Genomic DNA, 19848 nt, shown 5'->3' on the forward strand with positions numbered 1-19848 from the left:
GCACATTTATTTTGCCTTGGTACATATTTCAACTCTGTCAATGAGAGAAGAATGCTTTTTATCGTTTTATCAACTTTTGCTGTAATATATCGTATTAACTAAGGATATATTTCCACAGCAAAGAAAACCACAAGGAGAAATACTTAGTTTGAATCAACTCGGTTCCCATAAGTGCTGCAAACAAATGTGCCGTGTGTGTTCATGCATTGAATGCTTCCTGTGTCACAGGGATGAATGTACTGAATGCATCAGCAATGGTGACCAACAAGTCAATATCAGTTGTCTTTAATCATTCAGACTTGACTGCTATCATTGTACTGTGACACCAAAGTATGTTCTGTAGTTGCTTAGGAGGTTTTTCTTTAACACTTAAATCTAGGCAACTGAAGGTTTTTTTGTCTCAAAAAAAAAAAGTCAGCTTTTAATGAGTAAGTTCAGTCATTGATGAAATTCTGTCTCTTATCGCAGGTCAAAGATGTAATGAAAAACATCATGGCTGGACTGCAGCAGACAAACAGTGAAAAGATTCTGCTGAGCTGGGTCCGCCAATCGACTCGTAATTACCCACAGGTCAATGTTATCAATTTCACCAGTAGCTGGTCTGATGGATTGGCTTTCAATGCACTCCTCCACAGTCACAGGTAGGAAAACTAACTTTTCATTATTTCAGTGAGCTTGTAACAGATGGCTGTAACGGGGCTTGAGGATGGTGTATCTATTATGTGGGGTTTTTAGCTGCTTCCTGTGTGTGTGTTTCAGCATTCTCTTAAATGGCCGCCTGTTTACTTTGACCTGGGTGCTGTGTTTGGTGTCAGACTGAATCCTCTTGTGGAGGGAGAGGGTCTGAGCTTTTCACAGCGCAACCAAATATGCTCAGATTAGATCCTTTTCTGGAATTTCAGAGTGTATATACCAAGCAGGTAGTCTCAAGGAGTACAGGCTTGGAAGCTTTTGAGGAGAGCAAGGAATAGATCCAAAACTAGGCCTTTGAGGTTGTCCTAGTCGGAGAAGGAGATTTTCCTGTGGGGACTTAGAGGGGAAAAATGTAGTGTTTGTTGAAAGCCTCTGAGACTTGCTGGATTTAAAGTATGGATTTGCCTCGAAAGGACACAGCTGGAGAAGATAGCCTTTGTTTTCAAAACATTTCATGTTGTTCCCCCAGCTGATTTGAGTTTTCACCCTCTCTCAGAAGTTGTCTTGTTCTAGTCTATGCAGTATACAACTCTACCTTTAGAGATTCAGAGTTCTCTGGTGGTTCTGTGTACTTGGCTTAAGGAAGATGTGCAAGCCAATCTATCTTAAAGGTTTAGTTCTTGCCACTACGGGTTTTAAAGCATTACTTATTTTTCCAGTGTGGTAAGCCTCCTGATCTCTTTTCCTACTTCTATACCTCTCTCCTAAAGGGGGCTGTCCTGCAAGGTGGCTGACTGCTCCAAATTATCAGTCAGTTGAGGTTTTGAACAGCTAAATGGGTATGTTCTCTTTAGTAAGAGACAACAGGGATTTACAGATATTAATACACATCACGCCAGTTTTTTTCAGTTGCATTAAAGGCTTAAAATAAAATAAAGCCAAATACTTCTAATAGCATAGTCTGAGACAATATATACCTTCCAACTTAAGTAGTGAAGAGTTGCAGATATTTCTTTCCAAAATTTTCACTGGCTCATGTAATGGCTTCTGAATGAAACTGTCTGATTAAGTCTACTGCTGTTGTAGTCCGAAGACTGACAGCCATTTACAGTGGCTATGCCTTACATCACCATCCCAGGCACAGTAGGCATCTCTTGCTGTGAGTGCATTTTTTCACTGGGCATACGCCTGGGAGCCTTGAGTGGATCTGACTGAACTAAGATCCAGAAACTTTCAATTACAAGTGTTGTTTGCTTGTAATGTTAGGAATGAGGCATTATCTTAAGGAAGAATTTATTATACTCTAAAAGGGCTTCACGTATGTCTTCCACCTGCTTTCAGTATTTATAACATTAACAACTGGCTTTCCCACCATCCTGCTGTTACTCTGCTGTTGATGCGCTCACACCTTCTTGGTGTTGGTGCAAGTGTTTATGCAGGTATTAGGAGAACTGTGTTTGGGGAGCTAAATAAGAAAAGAACTAAAATATAGTGACTATGTCACTACCTTTTGATAACTACTTTGTTCATTGGTCATTCAGTAAAATGTGGTTTAGTGGTTTTTTTTCAAACACTCTCTAAACTTACTTTTTTTGTTATTTCCACTGATGATAATTTCTAATTTTAATTTGCTGTGTCTCTTATTTCATAAGTGGTTTCACTCTGATGGCCCTGACTATAAGAATGCAATTATCTTGTAGAAATCAATGAATCTCTTTCTTTCTAGTGATCTGATTCCATACTTGTAGATCATAAAAAAAAAAAAAAAAAAAAGAAAAGAAAAGCTTTGTGTGGGATACTCTTCTGTCTGCATCACTTACCTTCACAGAAGCTCTTTTACAGTGTGGGAGCTTACACATAATTTCTGTGGGCATGAATACCTTTTCATCTTCCTAAAGCATTGTCTATACACAGCCTTAAGTGGGAAAATGCTGCTTTTAACTCAAACACTTAAGTCACACAGGAACTCTGTGATACAAAAGGACTGAGTGATTCCTACTACTTTTGGTGGTACAGTGCTGCCTCTGTTGCATTGGATACAGCTAGGGAAGAAAAAATAGATGCACCTCAAAGGGAAAATACTTTATTTCAAAACTGCCAAAAAATAGTTATGCTGAAATTATATTGGATAACTAATTACTACTGTATTACTGTAGACTCAAAGGCTAAAACCAGTAGTACTCTATTGCATTGTAACTACCTGATTTCATTTTCAGCAAATCAGTGCAGCAGAAGGCCGAAGTGGTGGCACGTCTTTTCACCTAGACACAATATCAGACTGCTTGTTCCTGATTAGGGTATCTGATACTCAGATATTCAGATTGTGTGCTCTACAGGACCATGTAATATCATCTGGTGTTTGAAAACAGTAATCGGAAATTCCTTTTTGTCCTGCTTTGTAAGAAGAGCTCCAGAAGTCTGAACAGAGCCTCTTATTCAGGAGTAGTCCCTGGCTGGGGAAGGCAGTTGCCTGCCTAAGCCACATTGGGATTGTCTAGACAAATCTCTTAAGTGTCTGTATGTCATACGTTATGCACTACTGTGTTCCGTGCAGTGCAAAGTTCACCAGTTGTGAACATTCATTTCCTGCTCACTACAATTTATGCATTTTATTCAGGTTTTCTAAAACAGGGCTGCAAAACTTAAGCTCGCTTTTACTCTTCTTGTGTCTGCTGCCATAAATCTTGCATAGCTTTCTGCACAGTGAAAATCTGCATCTTCAATAGAAGTGAAAAAGAGTTACTCCACAGAAGTCTCGTCTCTTGCCCAGATGAGTTAGTGCACTGGTCTGAGAAAAGGCAAGTGCATTCAGATTCCCTGAGGCAAGTCTCCAGGACTCCAAGACACACCAGTTGTCTTCTTCTGGACTTTAAACACTAAGTTATTCTGCAAAAGTCTCAGAGGAAGACCTAATGTTCTCTGAAGCCCTGGGTCAGTCGTTTTTAAGATGAACCTCTGTGCTTAATGTGTCTTCTGTATTGATTTTTGGTGACTTTGCACTTCATGCTCAGTATGCAGGAGCACTGAATTGCCCTTCAAGATTCAAGGTGCAATCAACAAAATAGGTACACTAAGGCACTCTGAGTGCTCAGGAGCACCTAGCTCTATCCTATAAGAAAAAAAAGCCTTCTCTAAGTGTTGACACCTAATTTAGTCACTCGAAAATGCAGGTACCTACTTGTTGGGTGTCAGAGTGTCTTGGCTTCGTGCCTAAAGAAGACAGTTTGAATATACACTTAAGAAAAGTTAATCAACACCAGTTTACATGAAATCTCAGAGAAATGTGGTATCTCACACATCCTATGCTTTATTAATATTTTGTGGTTTACACGCAATGACAAGCACTCTGAAGACAAACACTTTTGAATTTAGCTCCTCTGTTTTTCCTGTTTGATTTTCTGTTTCTCCAGTTTCCTGTTCTACTTGTTTCTCTTCCATTTCCTTGTTCTCCATAAAGTTTGGTCCAGATGTTCTCTTCTTTTTCCTGTCTTCCTCTGAGTTTATTCCTCTGTATTGCATTACTTCACTTTTTCCATTGTCTTTTTTCCTCCTTCATTATTATCCCTTTCTACGATACCTTTCAGTACCTCTCTTTCTCCCAGCAATTTTTATATTGAAATGGGCTCTTGAAGAAAAACAAGGATTTGTTCCTCTGTCAGAACAGCTGCAGTTGTCTTTATGGTTACTTAGGAAGTAACCTAGTGCATATATAAAATACATTGGTGGAAAGAATCATTTTTAAAGATTTAAAACATATGTTTGTCATTCTTGAAATTTAAAAGACTTTCATGATTAATTGTCAAAAATAGCCTTTACTGCAAATAGTAGCTTCTCCTTTTGACACCGAAGTCTTTGAGTTTAGCCTTTCCTTCAGGTGTATTGAAGCAGTAAGCCATAAGCCTTCCACATTGACTCTCAGGCTGTAATTTGTTTGCGCAGTCTTCGTCACATTTAGATGTTCTTAGGACTGGAAGCAGAATTCGTCAGAAAAAAGGCTAGACATAGTTTGAAAATCAGGTATGCTAATGAACTCATATGGTGGACCTGGTGCCTGGTGTGTGTATTTTTTGCCAATTTTAGCACAATTCCTAGACTGTCTGCTACCAAAAAAATACCAATAAAACAAACAAAAATCTCTCCAACACTGAAAGAATGATGCTGGCCAAATTTTTACATAGTATTTAGGCTCTCTGAAAGTGAGGGAAGTTTTCCTGGTAGCATTAAAGTTATTTCGTTTTGACATCTATAGGAATCTGTCTCTCACAATATGCAAATATTAAATTTTCTTTTCTAAACTCAGTCCTATTTCATTTGCCTTTAAAAACAGTGCTTCATAATACTTTTATGGTATAATGTTAAGTATAGTATTTGGCATAAAGTAGTAAGCTATTAAGATCAGTTACTACATGCTGTGGTTAGTCCTACTGTGTATCTAAAGCACACTAGTATTTTTACACTTAAATTTTTCTTTTAAAAATAATTCAAGCCTTTTTTTATAACTGCATCAAAATATACACTACACTGTAGTCTCTATATTGCCTCATCTGAAATATTGGCTGAGCACTCAATTTTTTAAGTTGTAACTTACTAGAAATAGATCTAATTAACATTCTGCTTTCAGAAAACACTACATACAGTAAGTAGGAAATTTTTTTAGTCACGCTGTTTTACTGTGATTTCAGGGAAATGAAATTAACTTTTCTGCAAACATCTTTTTGCAGCTCACAGCAGATAATGGCAAATAATTTTGAAGGGAATACGTACAAACTTTAAAATAAATAACAGTATACACTATCTTATGTTTGCAGTATTTTTTGTGTCTTTGATTTACCTTTCAACAGTTTTCATGTTCAGCCTCTGTTACATTTTTGTTGCACTAGCTTTGTGGGCAGCTCCTTTTGATGGTGGGGAGGGGGAAAGGAGAAGAAAAGCAGGAGGAAATCAATTGAGTAGATAAAGATGGGAGATAGACTTAACATCTCTTCTTGGTTTTGATGTTAACCCACTCTGGAGTTGCTACTAACAAGATATTCCATATGTCCATCTGGTCTTTAAAAAGGAAAAAAAACAAACCCCTCAGCCTCTCTTACATCATGTTTGTGTGCTTTTCTAAGTATATAATTCAATTTGATTGCTAAATAGTATTTATCTGTTTCACCATAAAGTATCCAGGCTGAGTGATTGTGTGAAACATTTGAGGACAGCCACTGCATAATAGAAAATATCATTATATTCATCATAGTCATAGTTGAGGTCCTCATTGTCAAGGAATAAACACATTGGAAAGTTGTTATACCTTGGTCTTTCTTCTGTTTATACCACTGTTATATCTTAGGTATCTGCCCTCCAAAACCATCCTAGATAGTACTAAATCATCTTAATTCGTGGTTCAGTGCAAAAAGCTCAAGAATGGAGGAAAAAAGAGTTCAGGCAGTGTTGTTGAATTCCCACAACAATATATGTGCACAAGCACAATGACTCCAACTCCAAAATTCCTTAAACTCCTGAGACGTGGAACGCTTAAATGCTGTTATTAAGGAGAGGATACTGGCTTTACATGAATCACCAAAAAGATCTAATATGGTTCCTTTTACTTTGATGGTTGATAATAATGAAATAACTGCATGCCTTAAATAATGAAACAAAATCAAGCCAATCCCTATCCTTTAAGTGGTGATATTTTCATTTCTCTTATATAATGTTTTCAGTGATGGGTAGGTGGCTTTTTTTTAAAAAACAAAACAAAACAAACCAAAAAACACTTCAGACAGTAGTGCTGAATTTGTATCTGGATGAATATTCTCAGCGCCTCCTTGAAGGGATTAAAAGAAAGTAAGAGACTAGCATGAAGCGCTAACTACATAGACATAATACACTGTGAGAGCAGCACTCTCAGTGGGAAGCTTTATCTCTTACAGTCTTTTAACCCACCATTCACTTGCTTATGGCTGACTGTTTTGTTTTCATCAGATATTTCTAATGCCCTTTCTCTGCCATTTTACAAAGGGGTTACTTTGAGTAAATATTCCCATTTGTGTAATCACCATCTCTCTAGGGACATTTAGGCTCTTTAGCAATTGCTTTTAATACTGAGTGTGAGGAGCAGTGGAGCACGGGTTACTTGGCAAAGGTACAAGGGCACATCAGTGAGCCCAGGGTGCAAATTTTCAGAATATAGAGATAAACTTGGCATATGGTTCCTTGAATGGTATGTTCTGCATTGAACTGAATAAACAAGGCAGCAGCCATGGAGTGGCACCATCACTCTGGGAATATACGGAAACTAAAATATTTTACTAAGGAAGAAAGGTCAGTCCTGCTACCGTTGAAACTCTCCCTACTTCAGGCTCCAGATCACAGAGAGCTTTCCCCGTTTACTTCTTGTAATCTTTTCCCTCCAGATGGGTATGAGAGAGATCTTTGCCTCTTTCCTCTAACTTTGCTGAGGCTTTTTTTTTCCCCTGGCCCTTTAATCAGGATCTTGAAGTGGGAACAAGTGGCATTCATTAGCTTCCTCCTTGCTTCTTTAAAATGCTTGAACTTAGGCCAGGCAACTGCCTTAGAAATGAGCACTTCACTGCAGCTGTTTCTGTTTCAGGGTGGCAGAGTGGGGAGGGGAGAAGGAAAATGGCATTAAAAAATGGTCCTGGATAGAAGAAGCAAAAGTTTGTCTTCAGTAAGTGAAAGAAAAAGTAAAAGTAATGGTATGAAGAGGTATGAAAATACTTTTATTGTAATAAGTCACTAGGTTACATGCTGGTTACTGGCTCCTGGTTAAATTGTGAGAGTACTGAAGACATATACAAGATTTTCATGTATAAATAGAACTAGAACAACAAAACCCCCACAACTTTTCTCTTGAGAAGGACATGGTAACTTTTATGATCTAAATGTGGCTCCTTTCTGCATACACTGATGGCAAGTTTTTGTGAATTAGATTTGTAAGTTGCTCTTTTGCTAAATTATTTTATCATGGCCTGATTCTAACAGCATTATAACCTGAGCTAGATGTTAATACAGCTTAAGACAATGGCCTATTAAAACATGCATGGTGTTTCTTTGTGATGTTCTTGATTAACTTTGTGTAATTTACCAAAAGTTACATAAGTTATAAAGGTTGCTGTTTTAAAGTCTTGTGATACTTTAGAAATGAGTCACTACAAAAATTCTGAAGAAATGAAGACGATGCTAAGTGATGTTAAAGTATCTTCAAAATGTTTCACTTCCTTCCTTCAGAGCTCTCCCTCTAGAGTGTATGCTTTGTTTCTCTTTCTTTTCTTGAATCTACACCTTTGCAAAATTCATTACCTCTTCAAGTTTCACTGCCATATGCATCTCAGATGAATTAACTTCAGGTTCATACGGAAAAAAACTTATTTGAATGAATAAACATGTTCTTTAGTAAGTAAAGAAACCAACACTCAGAAATTCTGTTTATTTTTTCTTCACTGCTTATAAACTCTTGTGGGGCTTATTTGGTCATAATATCTGTATCTGCACTCATGAAAATTAGCTTTCCATTTTTGACAAAGATTTAGCAGGTGGTCTGTGAGGAAAAATAAGAGTAAACTTTGAAGATGTGTCTTGAAACTCTGTATCGCTGATAGGGGCTGCGCCTAGGAGCAGAGCGCTGTGGTGGAATGGAGTTGCTGGACATAGTTGTCTGCTGCCTCTGAGTTTTGTTTTGTTGCTTGCTTTAAATTGGATTGTAACCTGTTGCTTTTTGTAGTAACTGTGGTTTGTCTTATCCGTGACTTTAATTTCTGCATAGAGATATGTCTGGTTTTGTTTGGCCTTAGTATACTCCAGATTCAATTTTCTTGCCCTGGGTGATCTATATCCACCATAAATTATGTAATTGTTTGGGAAAAAAAAAGTCCCTTTTATGCTTTATGACCAACTATTTTCCTTGCAAATATATTTTGAAAAGCTTCAGTTTTGTTTTCCCCTTTCTTTTTCTTTTTTTTTTTTTCTTTCTGCTAGTTATAGGAAAGAACTGCAGGTACAAGAATTACCTTGTGTTTGATATAACTCTTGATTTTACAATTCAGAACTTCTCAATTGAAGCCTTTAATCCTTTCAATTTTGGGTCTCCATGATCTTGTCATAAACTAATACAAGATCAGTGCTGTTTTAGCTGATCAGTGAGTGGCTAGATGGAGTTCAACATGTTCTAGTTACTTCTAACTTCTTTGAACATTCATATGCTCGTATGTGTTCAGGGAGAGGAGTGAAGACTGCTAGTTATGTCTCCTTGGCTTTACTCCCTGTCAAACGTGAAACAAGCTGCAGATGTGAGGACAAATTTCCTCTCCCTTTGTACAACTTGAACAATACAGAGAGAGCAAACGAAGGTGGAGAATCAGTATTAAATTTTATTTATTTTCTCTACTATTTCATACCTGCTTACCCCTGTATTTAAAACTCCCTAGAAAGCTAATAGTAGTTGTTATTTGAAATTTTGCTTCAGTGTTGTTTCAGGGATTTTTAAAAGCTATTTGCCATATACCACAATTATTAATATTTTGGGCTGTAATATCTCCTGCAATCATACTTGGCAGTATTGCTGCATAAATATACCCAGCAAAACATCTAGACACATCACACTGAGAAGCTGACACTTCAAGCTGACATTATGACGCTCTTATTCTAGTGCTGGTGCTACTGGAATGTGTATATTCAAGTATTCTTTCAACAAAGGGAAAATCTGGAAAGTGAAATTGCTGTTGGAATAGGGAGAGCTTTTTGAATTTTTAATTTTAATGAAGTTGATGCTTGTCAGAGCTGAGTTTCAGTGGGTGGCTATATACTTTTAAGTTGGCTTGGAATCTGTGCTGTCTTCTTTATGTAAAATACTAAGAAAACTCATAAGAAACCTGTCAGTGACTTACTGAAGCTTACTACTTCTCTTTTATAGCTGTGTCTCAGAGGGTTCAAATTTTTGCCATCTGTAGTAAGTGTAAAAAGAGAGATGCTGTATATGCTTTACCCAGGCGCACACATATGCAGTAGAGCTAGTAAGCATGCAAATTCAACCAAGGTGTTACAACATGATGCTATCTGAAACTTTGTTATTGAAACTTTTGTGTTTGAGTGCTTGGGTATTTTTTTAAAAGAACAACAAAAAAAATAATTCTGTCTGTGTCTCATACTGAGAATCCTACCTCTACAGCAGATGTGATGATAATAGTCTTGGCCTATCTGGACACATTAACTCGAAAATATCTTCCTGAATTATGGAATTGAGAAGCTGGATGAAATTGAACATCTAAGATATTATTAATGATGACAGAGGTTTTTCAAGAGGAATAAGACAACATTGTGTCATTGCTCAATTAATAATTCTAAATGTTATTGTTCTTGCTCAGTGGAGTCCTGACTGGTTAGAAGAAAGCATGTTCCTGTATATAAAATATGGTATCACCAAACAAGTCATGATTGTGTGAAGATAATGTGTTGCTCTGAGCAGCACAAGTGTGATTAGAACTTCAAACCAAACCCCAAATGCAAAATGCAAATGCAAAAACTTTTTTTTGCGGGGGGGGGGGGGGGAGGTAATCCCTTGGATATGATTCTTTTCTTTCGTTGTCCTAAAAGCTTTTGTCACTGAATAATATTTTTATAACCTAATCTCTGTAGTATTTGTACAATGCATCCTTGAAGAGCTTTTTAAAGAAGTCATAACAGATAGCTTTGTGGTTACTACAGTGTTCTCTTTGCTAAATTTGATGTATGAGCTTATGAATCCTATGCCATATGCTAGCCAAAAAGTGTTAAATTTGGAGACAATAAAGAATTGAATATCCATATGCCTGTAGAGTAAGGTGTAGGAGTGTGGTGGGTTGACCCCAGTCAGCAGCTGAGCACCCACACAGCCACTTGCTTGCTTCTCCCCCTGCTCCTCCGGGACAGGGAAGAGAACAGGAAAAGCAAAAGCAAGAAAACTCATGAGTCAAAATAGAGACTGTTTAATAAATGAAGGAAAGAAGAATAGAAAAACAAGTGATGCAAAGGCAGTAAAGGCAGTAACTCTGCATCTCCCACAAGCAGACTGATGCCCAGCCACTCTCCAAGCAGCAGCCACCTTGGAAGACAAAAGCCCCAATCCCTCTTCCTTTATCCCACTATTTATTGCTGAGCTAGTATGGAGGATCCCTTTGGCCAGTTTGGGTCACTTGTCTTGCTTGTGTCCCCTTCCAGCTTCTTGCCCACCCCCAGCCTACTCGCTGGGGGGAGGCAGACAGGGGGGGAAAAAGAGAAGGTCTGTCATTCTGTGTAAGCACGGTTCAGCAATAGCCAAACAATTGGTTTGTTATTAACACTGTTTTAACCACCAATCCAAAACACAGCATCATATGGATTGCTATGAAGAACACTCACTCCATCCCAGTCATACCCAGTACAAGGAGGATGGAAAAAATTGTGCACACATAATCTGTACTTTGAAAATGCCTGTGTTTTTGTACACAAACCGCTCTATGAGATCACAGACAATGTATCCAGGACTAGAAACAGAGATTATCACCAAAGTTTCCTCTCCCTTCTCCCTCCTGCCCCCAGCCAAATTTAATATTTTGAAGTTAGAATAATAGAATTGTTTAAGTTGGAAAAGACCTTTAAGACCATCAAGTCCAACCATTAACCTAGCACTGCCAAGTCTACCACTAAACCATGTCCCTAAGCACCACATCTACACGTCTTTTAAATACCTCCAGGGACGGTGACTCAACCTCTTCCCGGGGCAGCCTGTTCCAATGCTTTCGGTGAAGAAATTTTTCCAGTCTAAACCTCCCCTGGTGCAACTAGAGGCCCTTTCCTCCTGTCCTATGGGACTTGGGAGAAGAGACCCACCTGGCTACAACCACCTTTCAGGTAGTTGTTGAGAGTGATAAGATATTTTTACCTGAGCCTCCTTTTCTCCAGGCTAAACAACCCCAGTTCCCTCAGCCACTCCTCATCAGACTTGTGCTCTAGACCCTTCACCAGCTTCATTGCCCTTCTTTGGACACACTCCATCACCTCCATGTCTTTCTTGTAGTGAGGGGCCCAAAACTGAACACAGTATTTGAGGTGTGGCCTCACCAGTGCCAGGTGCAGGGGCACGTTCACTTCCCTAGTCCTGCTGGCCACATGATTTCTGATACAAGCCAGGATGCCATTGGCCTTCTTGGCCACCTCAGGACCCTGTCGGCTCATATTCATCCGGCTATTGACCAATACTCCCAGGTCCTGTTCTGCCGGGCAGCTTTCCAGCCACTCTTCCCCAGGCCTGTAGTGTTGCATGGGGTTGTTGTGACCCAAGTGCAGGATCCGGCACTTGGCCTTGTTGAACCCCATACAACTGACCTCTGCCCATTGATCCAGCCTGTCCAGATCCCTCTGTAGAGCCTTCCTACCCTTAAGCAGATCAACACTCCCACCCACCTTGGTGTCATCTGCAAACTTACTGAGGGTGCACTCGATCCTCTCATCCAGATCATTGATAAAGATATTAAAAAGAACTGGCCCCAGTACTGAGCCCTGGGGAGCACCACTTGTGACCAGCCTCCAACTGGATTTAACTCCATTCACCACCGCTCTTTGGGCCCAGCCATCCAGCCAGTTTTTTACCCAGCAAATTGTACACCCATCCAAGCCATGAGCAGCCAGTTTCTCCTGGAGAATGCTGTGGGAAACAGTGTCAAAGGCTTTACTAAAATCTACGTAGACAACATCCACAGCCTTTCCCTCATCCACTAAGTGGGTCACCTTGTCATAGAAGGAGATCAGTCAAGCAGGACCTGCCTTTCATAAACCCATGCTGACTGGGCCTGATCACCTGGTTGTCCTGTACGTGCTGCATGATGGCACTCAAGATGATCTGCTCCATAACCTTCCCTGGCACCGAGGTCAGGCAGACAGGCCTGTAGTTCCCCAGATCCTCCTTCTGGCCTTTCTTGTAGATGGGCGTCACATTTGCTAACCTCCAGTCATCTGGGACCTCCACGGTTAGCCAGGACTGCTGATAAAGGATTGAAAGTGGCTTGGTGAGCACTTCTGCCAGCTCCCTCAGTACCCTTGGGTGGATCCCTGTCATGGTTTAACCCCAGCCAGCAACTAGGCACTTGCTCACTCCCTCCCGGTGGGGTGGGGGACAGAATAGGAAAGGTAAAAGTGAGAAAATTTGTGGGTTGAGATAAAGACAGTTTAATAGGTAAAGCAAAAGCCATGCACGCAAGCAAATCAAGGAATTCATTCACTCTTTCCCATCGGCAGGCAGGTGTTCAGCCATCTCCAGGAAAGCGGGGGCGTTCCATCACACATAACGGTTACTTGGGAAGACAAATGCCATCACTCCAAATGTCCCCCCCTTCCTTCTTCTTCCCCACCTTTATATTGCTGAGCATGACATCATATGGTATGGAATACCCCTTTGGTCAGTTGGCGTCAGCTGTCCCAGCTATGTCCCCTCCCAACTTCTTGTGCACCCCCAGCCCAATTGCTGGTGGGGTGGGGTGAGAAGCAGAAAAGGCCTTGGCTCTGTGTAAGCACTGCTCAGCTATAATGAAACATCCCTGTATTATCAACACTGTTTCCAGCACAAATCCAAAACATAGTCCCATATTACCTACTATGAAGAAAATTAACTCTGTCCCAGCCAAAACCAGTGCACATCCCATCCAGCCCCATAGAATTCTGTGTGTCTAAGTCGTGTAGCAGGTTGCTAACCATTTTTCCTTAGTTTATGGGGGCTTCATTCTGCCCACCGTCCCTGTCTTCCAGCTCGGGGGGCTGGGTACCTGGAGAACAACTGGTCTGACTATTACAGGCTGAGGCAAAGAAGGCATTAAGTACCTCAGCCTTTTCCTCATCCTTTGTCACTATATATTTCCCCCTGCATCCAATAAAGGATGGAGATTCCCCTTATCCCTCCTTTTGTTTCTGATGTATTTACAGAAACATTTTTTATCTTTTACAGCAGGAACCAGGTTAAGTTCTAGTTGTGCTTTGAACCTTCTGATTTTCTCCCTGCATAACCTCATGACATCTTTGTAGTCCTCCTGGGTTGCCTGCCCCTTCTTCCAAAGGTCATTAACTCTCCTTTTTTCCCCTGAGTTCCAGCCAAAGCTCTCTGTTCAGCCAGGCCGGTCTTCTTCCCCGCTAGCTCGTCTTTTGGCACATGGGGACGGCCTGCTCCTGCGCCTTGAAGATTTGATTTTTTAAGAATGTCCAGCCGTCCTGGACTCCTTTGCCCTTCAGGACTGCCTCCCAAGGGACTCTGTCAACCAGGCTCCTAAACAGGCCAAAGTCTGCCCCCTGGAAGCCCAAGGTAGCAGTTCTGCTAACCCCTCTCCTCATTTCTCCAGGAATTGAAAACTATCATTTCATGATCACTGTGACCAAGACGCCCTCCAACCGTCACATCACCCACAAGTCCTTCTCTGTTTGCAAACAAGAGGTCCAGTGGGGTTCCTTCCCTAGTTAGCTCCCTCACCAACTGTCAGGAAATTGTCATCCACACACTCCAGGAACCTCCTAGACTGTTTCCTGTCTGCTGTATTGTATTTCCAGCAGGCATCTGGTAAGTTGAAGTTCCCCTTGAGAACAAGGGCTAGTGACTGGGAGACTTCTCCCAGCTGCTTATAGAATATGTCCTGTGCCTCTTTGTCCTGGTTGGGTGGTCTATAACAGACTCCCACCATGATATCTGCCTTGTTGGTCTTCCCCCTGATTCTTACTCATAAACACTTAACCCTATCATCACCATCATTAAGCTCTAGACAATCAAAACACTCCCTAACATACAGGACTACCTTGCCGATCCCTTCTGAAGAGTTTATAGCCATCCATTGCAGCACTGCAGTTGTGTAAGTCATCCCACTACGTTTACATGATGGCAACTATATCATAGTTTTCCTGCTGCACAGTGGCTTCCAGCTCCTTCTGTTTGTTGCCCATACTGCGTGTGTTGGTGTAGATGCACTTCAGTTGGGCTATTGATCCTGTCACCTTTTTTGGGTGACCATTTTGGTGACTTATGTGACCATTCTCAGGCACTTCCATGGTTTCTAAGACATCCATAACCCTTGCGTCTTTGCTGCCACATGGATTATCCATCCCCTACCTCCACTGAGATGGCAGACCAAAGGAACTTGCTAGCACACCATTGCTCAAACATTGACGTGCCATCCCCAGGCTTATCTCTAGCGAGCCTGGTTTTATCCCTTTCCCCCTTCAAACCTAGTTTAAAACTCTTTCAATGAGCTCTGCTAACTCCTTGTGCAAAGATCCTTTTCCCGCTTTGAGACAGGTGTACCCCGTATGTCACCAGCTGGCCTGGTGTCATATATGCCAACCCATGATCAAAAACCCCAAAATTCTGCTGGTGACACTAGGCTCGGAGCCAGGTATTGATCTGCTGGCTCTTCCTGTTTCTTGCCTCATCGTTCCTTGCAACTGGAAGGATACAGAAGAACACTGCTTGTGCTCCTGATTTCTTAACCAGTCATCCTGAGGCCCTGAAGTCTCTCTTGATTGCCCTCAGGCTTCTAGTTGCAACTTCATCGCTGCCTACCTGAAAATTCAATAATGGGTAATAATCTGAGGGCTGTACCAGGGCAGGAATTTTTCTCTTCATATCTTTAACCCGCACCCCAGGGAGGCAGCAGACTTCCCTAAGAAGTGGGTCTGGTCTGCGTATTGGGCCTTCTGTTCCCTTCAGAAGGCAGTCTCCCATTACAGTGACCTGTCTTTTTTTCTTTACGGAAGCAGTTTTGAGGCAGGGCATAGGCCAACTTAACCTCAGTGACACCTCCAAGCTAGATGAACCATTGTCTTCGTTATTGTTCTCTTCCCCTTGCAGAGCCTCATACCTATTATGCAAGGGCACCTGGGAAGGTGGGGTAGTCACAGAGGAGACGCGCCTGCTGCTCCAGGCAGGAACTTGTCTCCATTGCCCCCTGCCCCTTAAGTCACTGTGTTCAGCCAGGAGAAGCGAGGATAGGGAATCCTCCATATCATGCGTCCTGTCTGCCTGTTGGGCCTGTCTCAGGGAAAATAGGGTGTCATTCCAGTGGTCTGTCTGTCTCTCTCCTACTCCCTGATACTCCTCAACCTACTCACTTCTTCCCTGAGTTCTGTCACTAAGCGGAGGAGTTCCTCTACCTGGGCGCACCTCCCACAGGTGTGCTCACTGCTGCTGTCTGATACTGGTGTTAAAGAGTCGGGCACAGCCTGCAGCCTGGAACCTGGGCGGCAGCATGTTCCCGCCGGAGCTCTGGCTGGGAAGCTGCGTCAGTTGTGGTGGGTGCAGCGCTTAGAGCGGCCAGGGCTTTGTGCCGGAAGGATACCATTGCTCCCTGGTCGAGCTGGCAGAGCTTCCGCGCCCTTCCAGCACGCCCCTCCACGCAAACTGCCGCACAAGCCGCCATGCCATGCCCTTGCTGATGCGCCATATCTTGTTTGCCCGCCCTGTTGGCGGCGCTCCTGGTCGCTAGTGCTCCCCAGGGGCTTCTTTTATATGTGTGGGGGGGCTTGGCTGCCGTTGCTCCTGGCCCCACCAATGTCCCGTAAGCCGCTGTTGCAAGAGCTGTGGGCTCCTGGTGGCTCTCTTGGCTCCCCCTGAGATTCCCCGGTTTGGGAGACCCCACTGTGTACTGCGCTGGAGCTCTCTGCTGCAGATCCTGCCAGCATCGGAGCTGCTTGCCTTGGCATGTTGTTCTGCGTGTGGGAAGGAGAAACCTCTATTTTTATTTAATGTTTAAGAACCTCTGGGTAGAGAAGCAAAATACGTTAGAATAACTTAATTGTTACTATGTAAATCACCTCCCTCAGAAAAAAATTGGACAGCAAAGGTGCATAACTGGGGAATTACTACTACATAAATGGCGTTTTTCCTTTGCTCTCTTGACATTATTACAGCATGATGTAGCGATGTATCAGAACTACGGGAGACTGTTTAAAATGAACTTTTAAAATTAATAAAAATGTAAGTAAATCTGTCATAACTAATTGCAACATTTTAATTTGTGTAAATAACGTACTTGATTTATCTGTGGGTAAAATTAAACGTTTAAATATTGTCTGATTTAGAGCACTGTATCAGTCACAAATATCGTAGTTGCTTTTCTTCATGTTATATGCACGTTAATTACAGAATACCTGATTAAACTTTTTTCCAGAGTGCCTGATAACGAATTCTGATCTCCTAATGGATAACTCTCAGATGAAATGCCAAAGATCACACTGTATCAACATTATTTATATTGCAGATATTGCAACTGATAATTCAAGGGCTCAAATTGTGTATCTATCTGAGCTATAATTCAGTTTTGGTCATTCTGTCTTTTCCTGCAAGAGCATTTAAATTGTGCTCTAGTGCTTTTGCTCCTATCAGCTAAAACTTGTGATTCGACTACAGTTTTATACTCATATGAAAAGTGTGTATTTTTCTAAAGGTTTTGGTAAGAAAGTGCCATGAGTAGCTATGCTGTGTACATTGCCAGGTCATGAATTTTTGAACCTGTTGACCGATTTCAATCGGATATAACAGTGAGCTGGTAATCTCAGAAGCAATTACATTCTTAGAACTAGTAAGTGAAGCGAGCTGAAAAACTGGTGGCTGGAGAGAGGAGGAAGGCTGCAAAATTACCTCAGCAGTTATCTGCCCTGCTTGGCCTGCTGTGAGCCCGTCCCAGTGTGCACGGCCACAGCACATGATCCTTCTCACCCAGGCACTCTTCAGGACTGGAGGAGGGGAGCAAGCCTGCTGCGGGCATTTTGGGCCGTGACAGGAGCAGAGCGCTATGGGTGAAAACAGGCGGTTTGGGGGAGTGAGGTTACAGGCTGTTGGGACTTAGTGGAGAATAAGAAATGCGGTTAATGTGATGGTGATGAACATGGATGAGTAGAGGATGCAAACCCATTAGAAAGCAAGCATCATTAGTGCCAGTGCTGATTGAACAAGTTCTTTCATTAAGAAAATTAAAAATAGTAGCTGATGCTGATGGATAACTGTAAAAATATGTAAAATCTAATGCTAAGAAAGAAGAAACTTACCGGTCCTCTTATTTTTGTTTTAGACCAGACCTGTTTGATTGGAATGCTGTTGCTTCTCAGCAGTCACCTGTGCAACGATTAGACCATGCATTCAACATAGCCAGGCAACACCTGGGCATAGAGAAACTCCTTGATCCTGAAGGTTAGTAGAAATTATGTTCTGTTCTCTAAGGGGAAAATAAATTTTTCCATGCGTTTGATTGTAAATTAATTTGACTTTTTTGCACAAGAATTTAGCATTTTGCAAGATAAATTATAAACTGAAGCAAAATCGTTTATTTATGTTTTAATGTTACCTTTGTCCTCTATTGAAATAGCATAAGAACTGCCTGCATGTACATGCTCTAAAGCAATTTTTTTCCAGCTTTGGGGCCAGAGTTTTAACGTGCGTGCACTGAATTAAAGGTATCTCAATAAGTAGCTGATTTCTGTTTCAAAGATTTAGAGCATCTGCAGCTTTTATATCTTCTGTAAAGATCATGAGTTCAAATTACCTTTTAATATATATCCAAAATGTGTATTCAAACTCTAGATACTCATATCTTTAAAACATGTCTTATACATCTTCTGTATATTGAAATTTTATCAGGATGGCATGACTGATATCCCTATCACTTAGTCTTAGATGTAATAGACTTGCCTATTTTACTTTAACTCTCTCTTTTGTACTCCCTTATGCAGTCATGTTTGAAAGTTTCCTTGTTTTTCACATGATCTTTTTAATTTTGTCCATTTCTGTGTATTCCCTGCCCTGCTTTCTGCATTTTCCTCAGAGAACATTTATAAAACATTATTCACTACAAGGCGATGTTGAACAGCTGTTGTATTCCCTTTTTATGTATGCCTTTGTATATATATATATATACACTGTCTTTTTCCACACCATGATTCATATGCTATATTTTCATGCAATTTCCTACAGTTCCTAATAGTGGCCTATTAAGCTACTAATAAATGCAGATTTCTATATGTTTGTGCTGTTCTCCGTGGCTCACCCTGTGGTGAGTTTCTGATGGGAAGAACCAGAATTCAAAAAAATGTAAAAATGAGTCTAAAACTTAACATCAGGTCTCTTAATGTTTAAATATAATAGGGTATGTCTCAAGATTGAACTAATAACCTTTTATTCTGTATATTTACCTAGGTAAATAGAAATAGATTAAAAAACTGTCTGTTTATGCTGTAGTTGAACATCATAAAGCTCTTTGCTCTGTAACCTTACTGCTTTGTAGAGCGAAAAACTGTTAGAGGAGATGGTTTAATTCAAGAGGGTGATGTTTTGCCCTGTGTAGAATTAAAAGAGGAACATCTCAAGCGGTGCTCACAATTGGAGCAGCAAGTAAGATTTGAGAGTCAAAGATGACAGGGACTTGCCGCCTCATAGGTAAAAGCTTTGTGAGCACCTCCTGACTGTCTGTCTTGTGTGCAGTCATATAGTTCCCCTTGTACCAGCAATGTATGGGGTGTCTGTAGTGGCACTTGTGGAAGAAATGCACAGTAAAACCAGTACAGCATTGCTTGCTAGTACACTATCTTTCATCTCTAGAACTGAATTTGTGTGAACCACTGGAGGAGGAACAGGTTTGCTATGTGCTAAAGTATGAGATGCAACTTGTAAGCTCTGAATGAGATTGGAATTGAAAACTGGGCTGCACAACTGAATAGATATAGTCACAGTCTTTGCTATAATTGGTTGAACTTTCTTCTTAAAATAGATTAGTGAGTAAGTTATTTTCTGTGTACAAAAGTCACTTTTGATTAGACATTTTACTCTGGTTTTGGCAAAGATACTTGCAGTTGTTTAGCCAACAACTGAAAAACTCTCAAACATTGGTGGTTTTCCAAATGTCTGGTGTAATTATTTGCTATTCAGTGTTGTAAATTGTGGTGCTTGCCACCTATTTTTTTTTCCTCTACAAATAAAAAGTTGCAAACTTTTCCAAAGGAAAAGTAAATTCTGTACCTATTTGGAAACATACAAATTTGTGAAACTGTAACAATTTGGTTCATGATAATAAATCTGTTCCTAGATGGAAAAGTAGAATTACTGGTACATAAGTAAGTGAAGAATCTTGTTTGAAGGTTCCAGCATACTACTTCTGTAATTTTACTTGTACATTTATCGCCTCTCCTAATTAGATACTCAAATATCTCTTAACAGTGTATTGTGTAACAACA

General features: G+C 40.8%; 1 protein-coding gene across 1 annotated transcript in view; it reads left to right on the plus strand.

Moving 5' to 3' along the window:
* The window catches only part of DMD (dystrophin), a 1150282-nt gene that overhangs the window by 228625 nt on the left and 901809 nt on the right, over positions 1 to 19848 (plus strand). Inside the window, exons 6-7 of the mRNA XM_072848384.1 lie at positions 469 to 641; positions 17694 to 17812. Coding sequence (XP_072704485.1) covers positions 469 to 641; positions 17694 to 17812 — 292 coding nt within the window. The remainder of the gene's footprint in view (positions 1 to 468; positions 642 to 17693; positions 17813 to 19848) is intronic.

The sequence above is a fragment of the Ciconia boyciana genome, chromosome 1 (genome assembly GCF_034638445.1).
Source record: "Ciconia boyciana chromosome 1, ASM3463844v1, whole genome shotgun sequence".
NCBI classification, from domain to species: Eukaryota; Metazoa; Chordata; class Aves; order Ciconiiformes; family Ciconiidae; genus Ciconia; species Ciconia boyciana.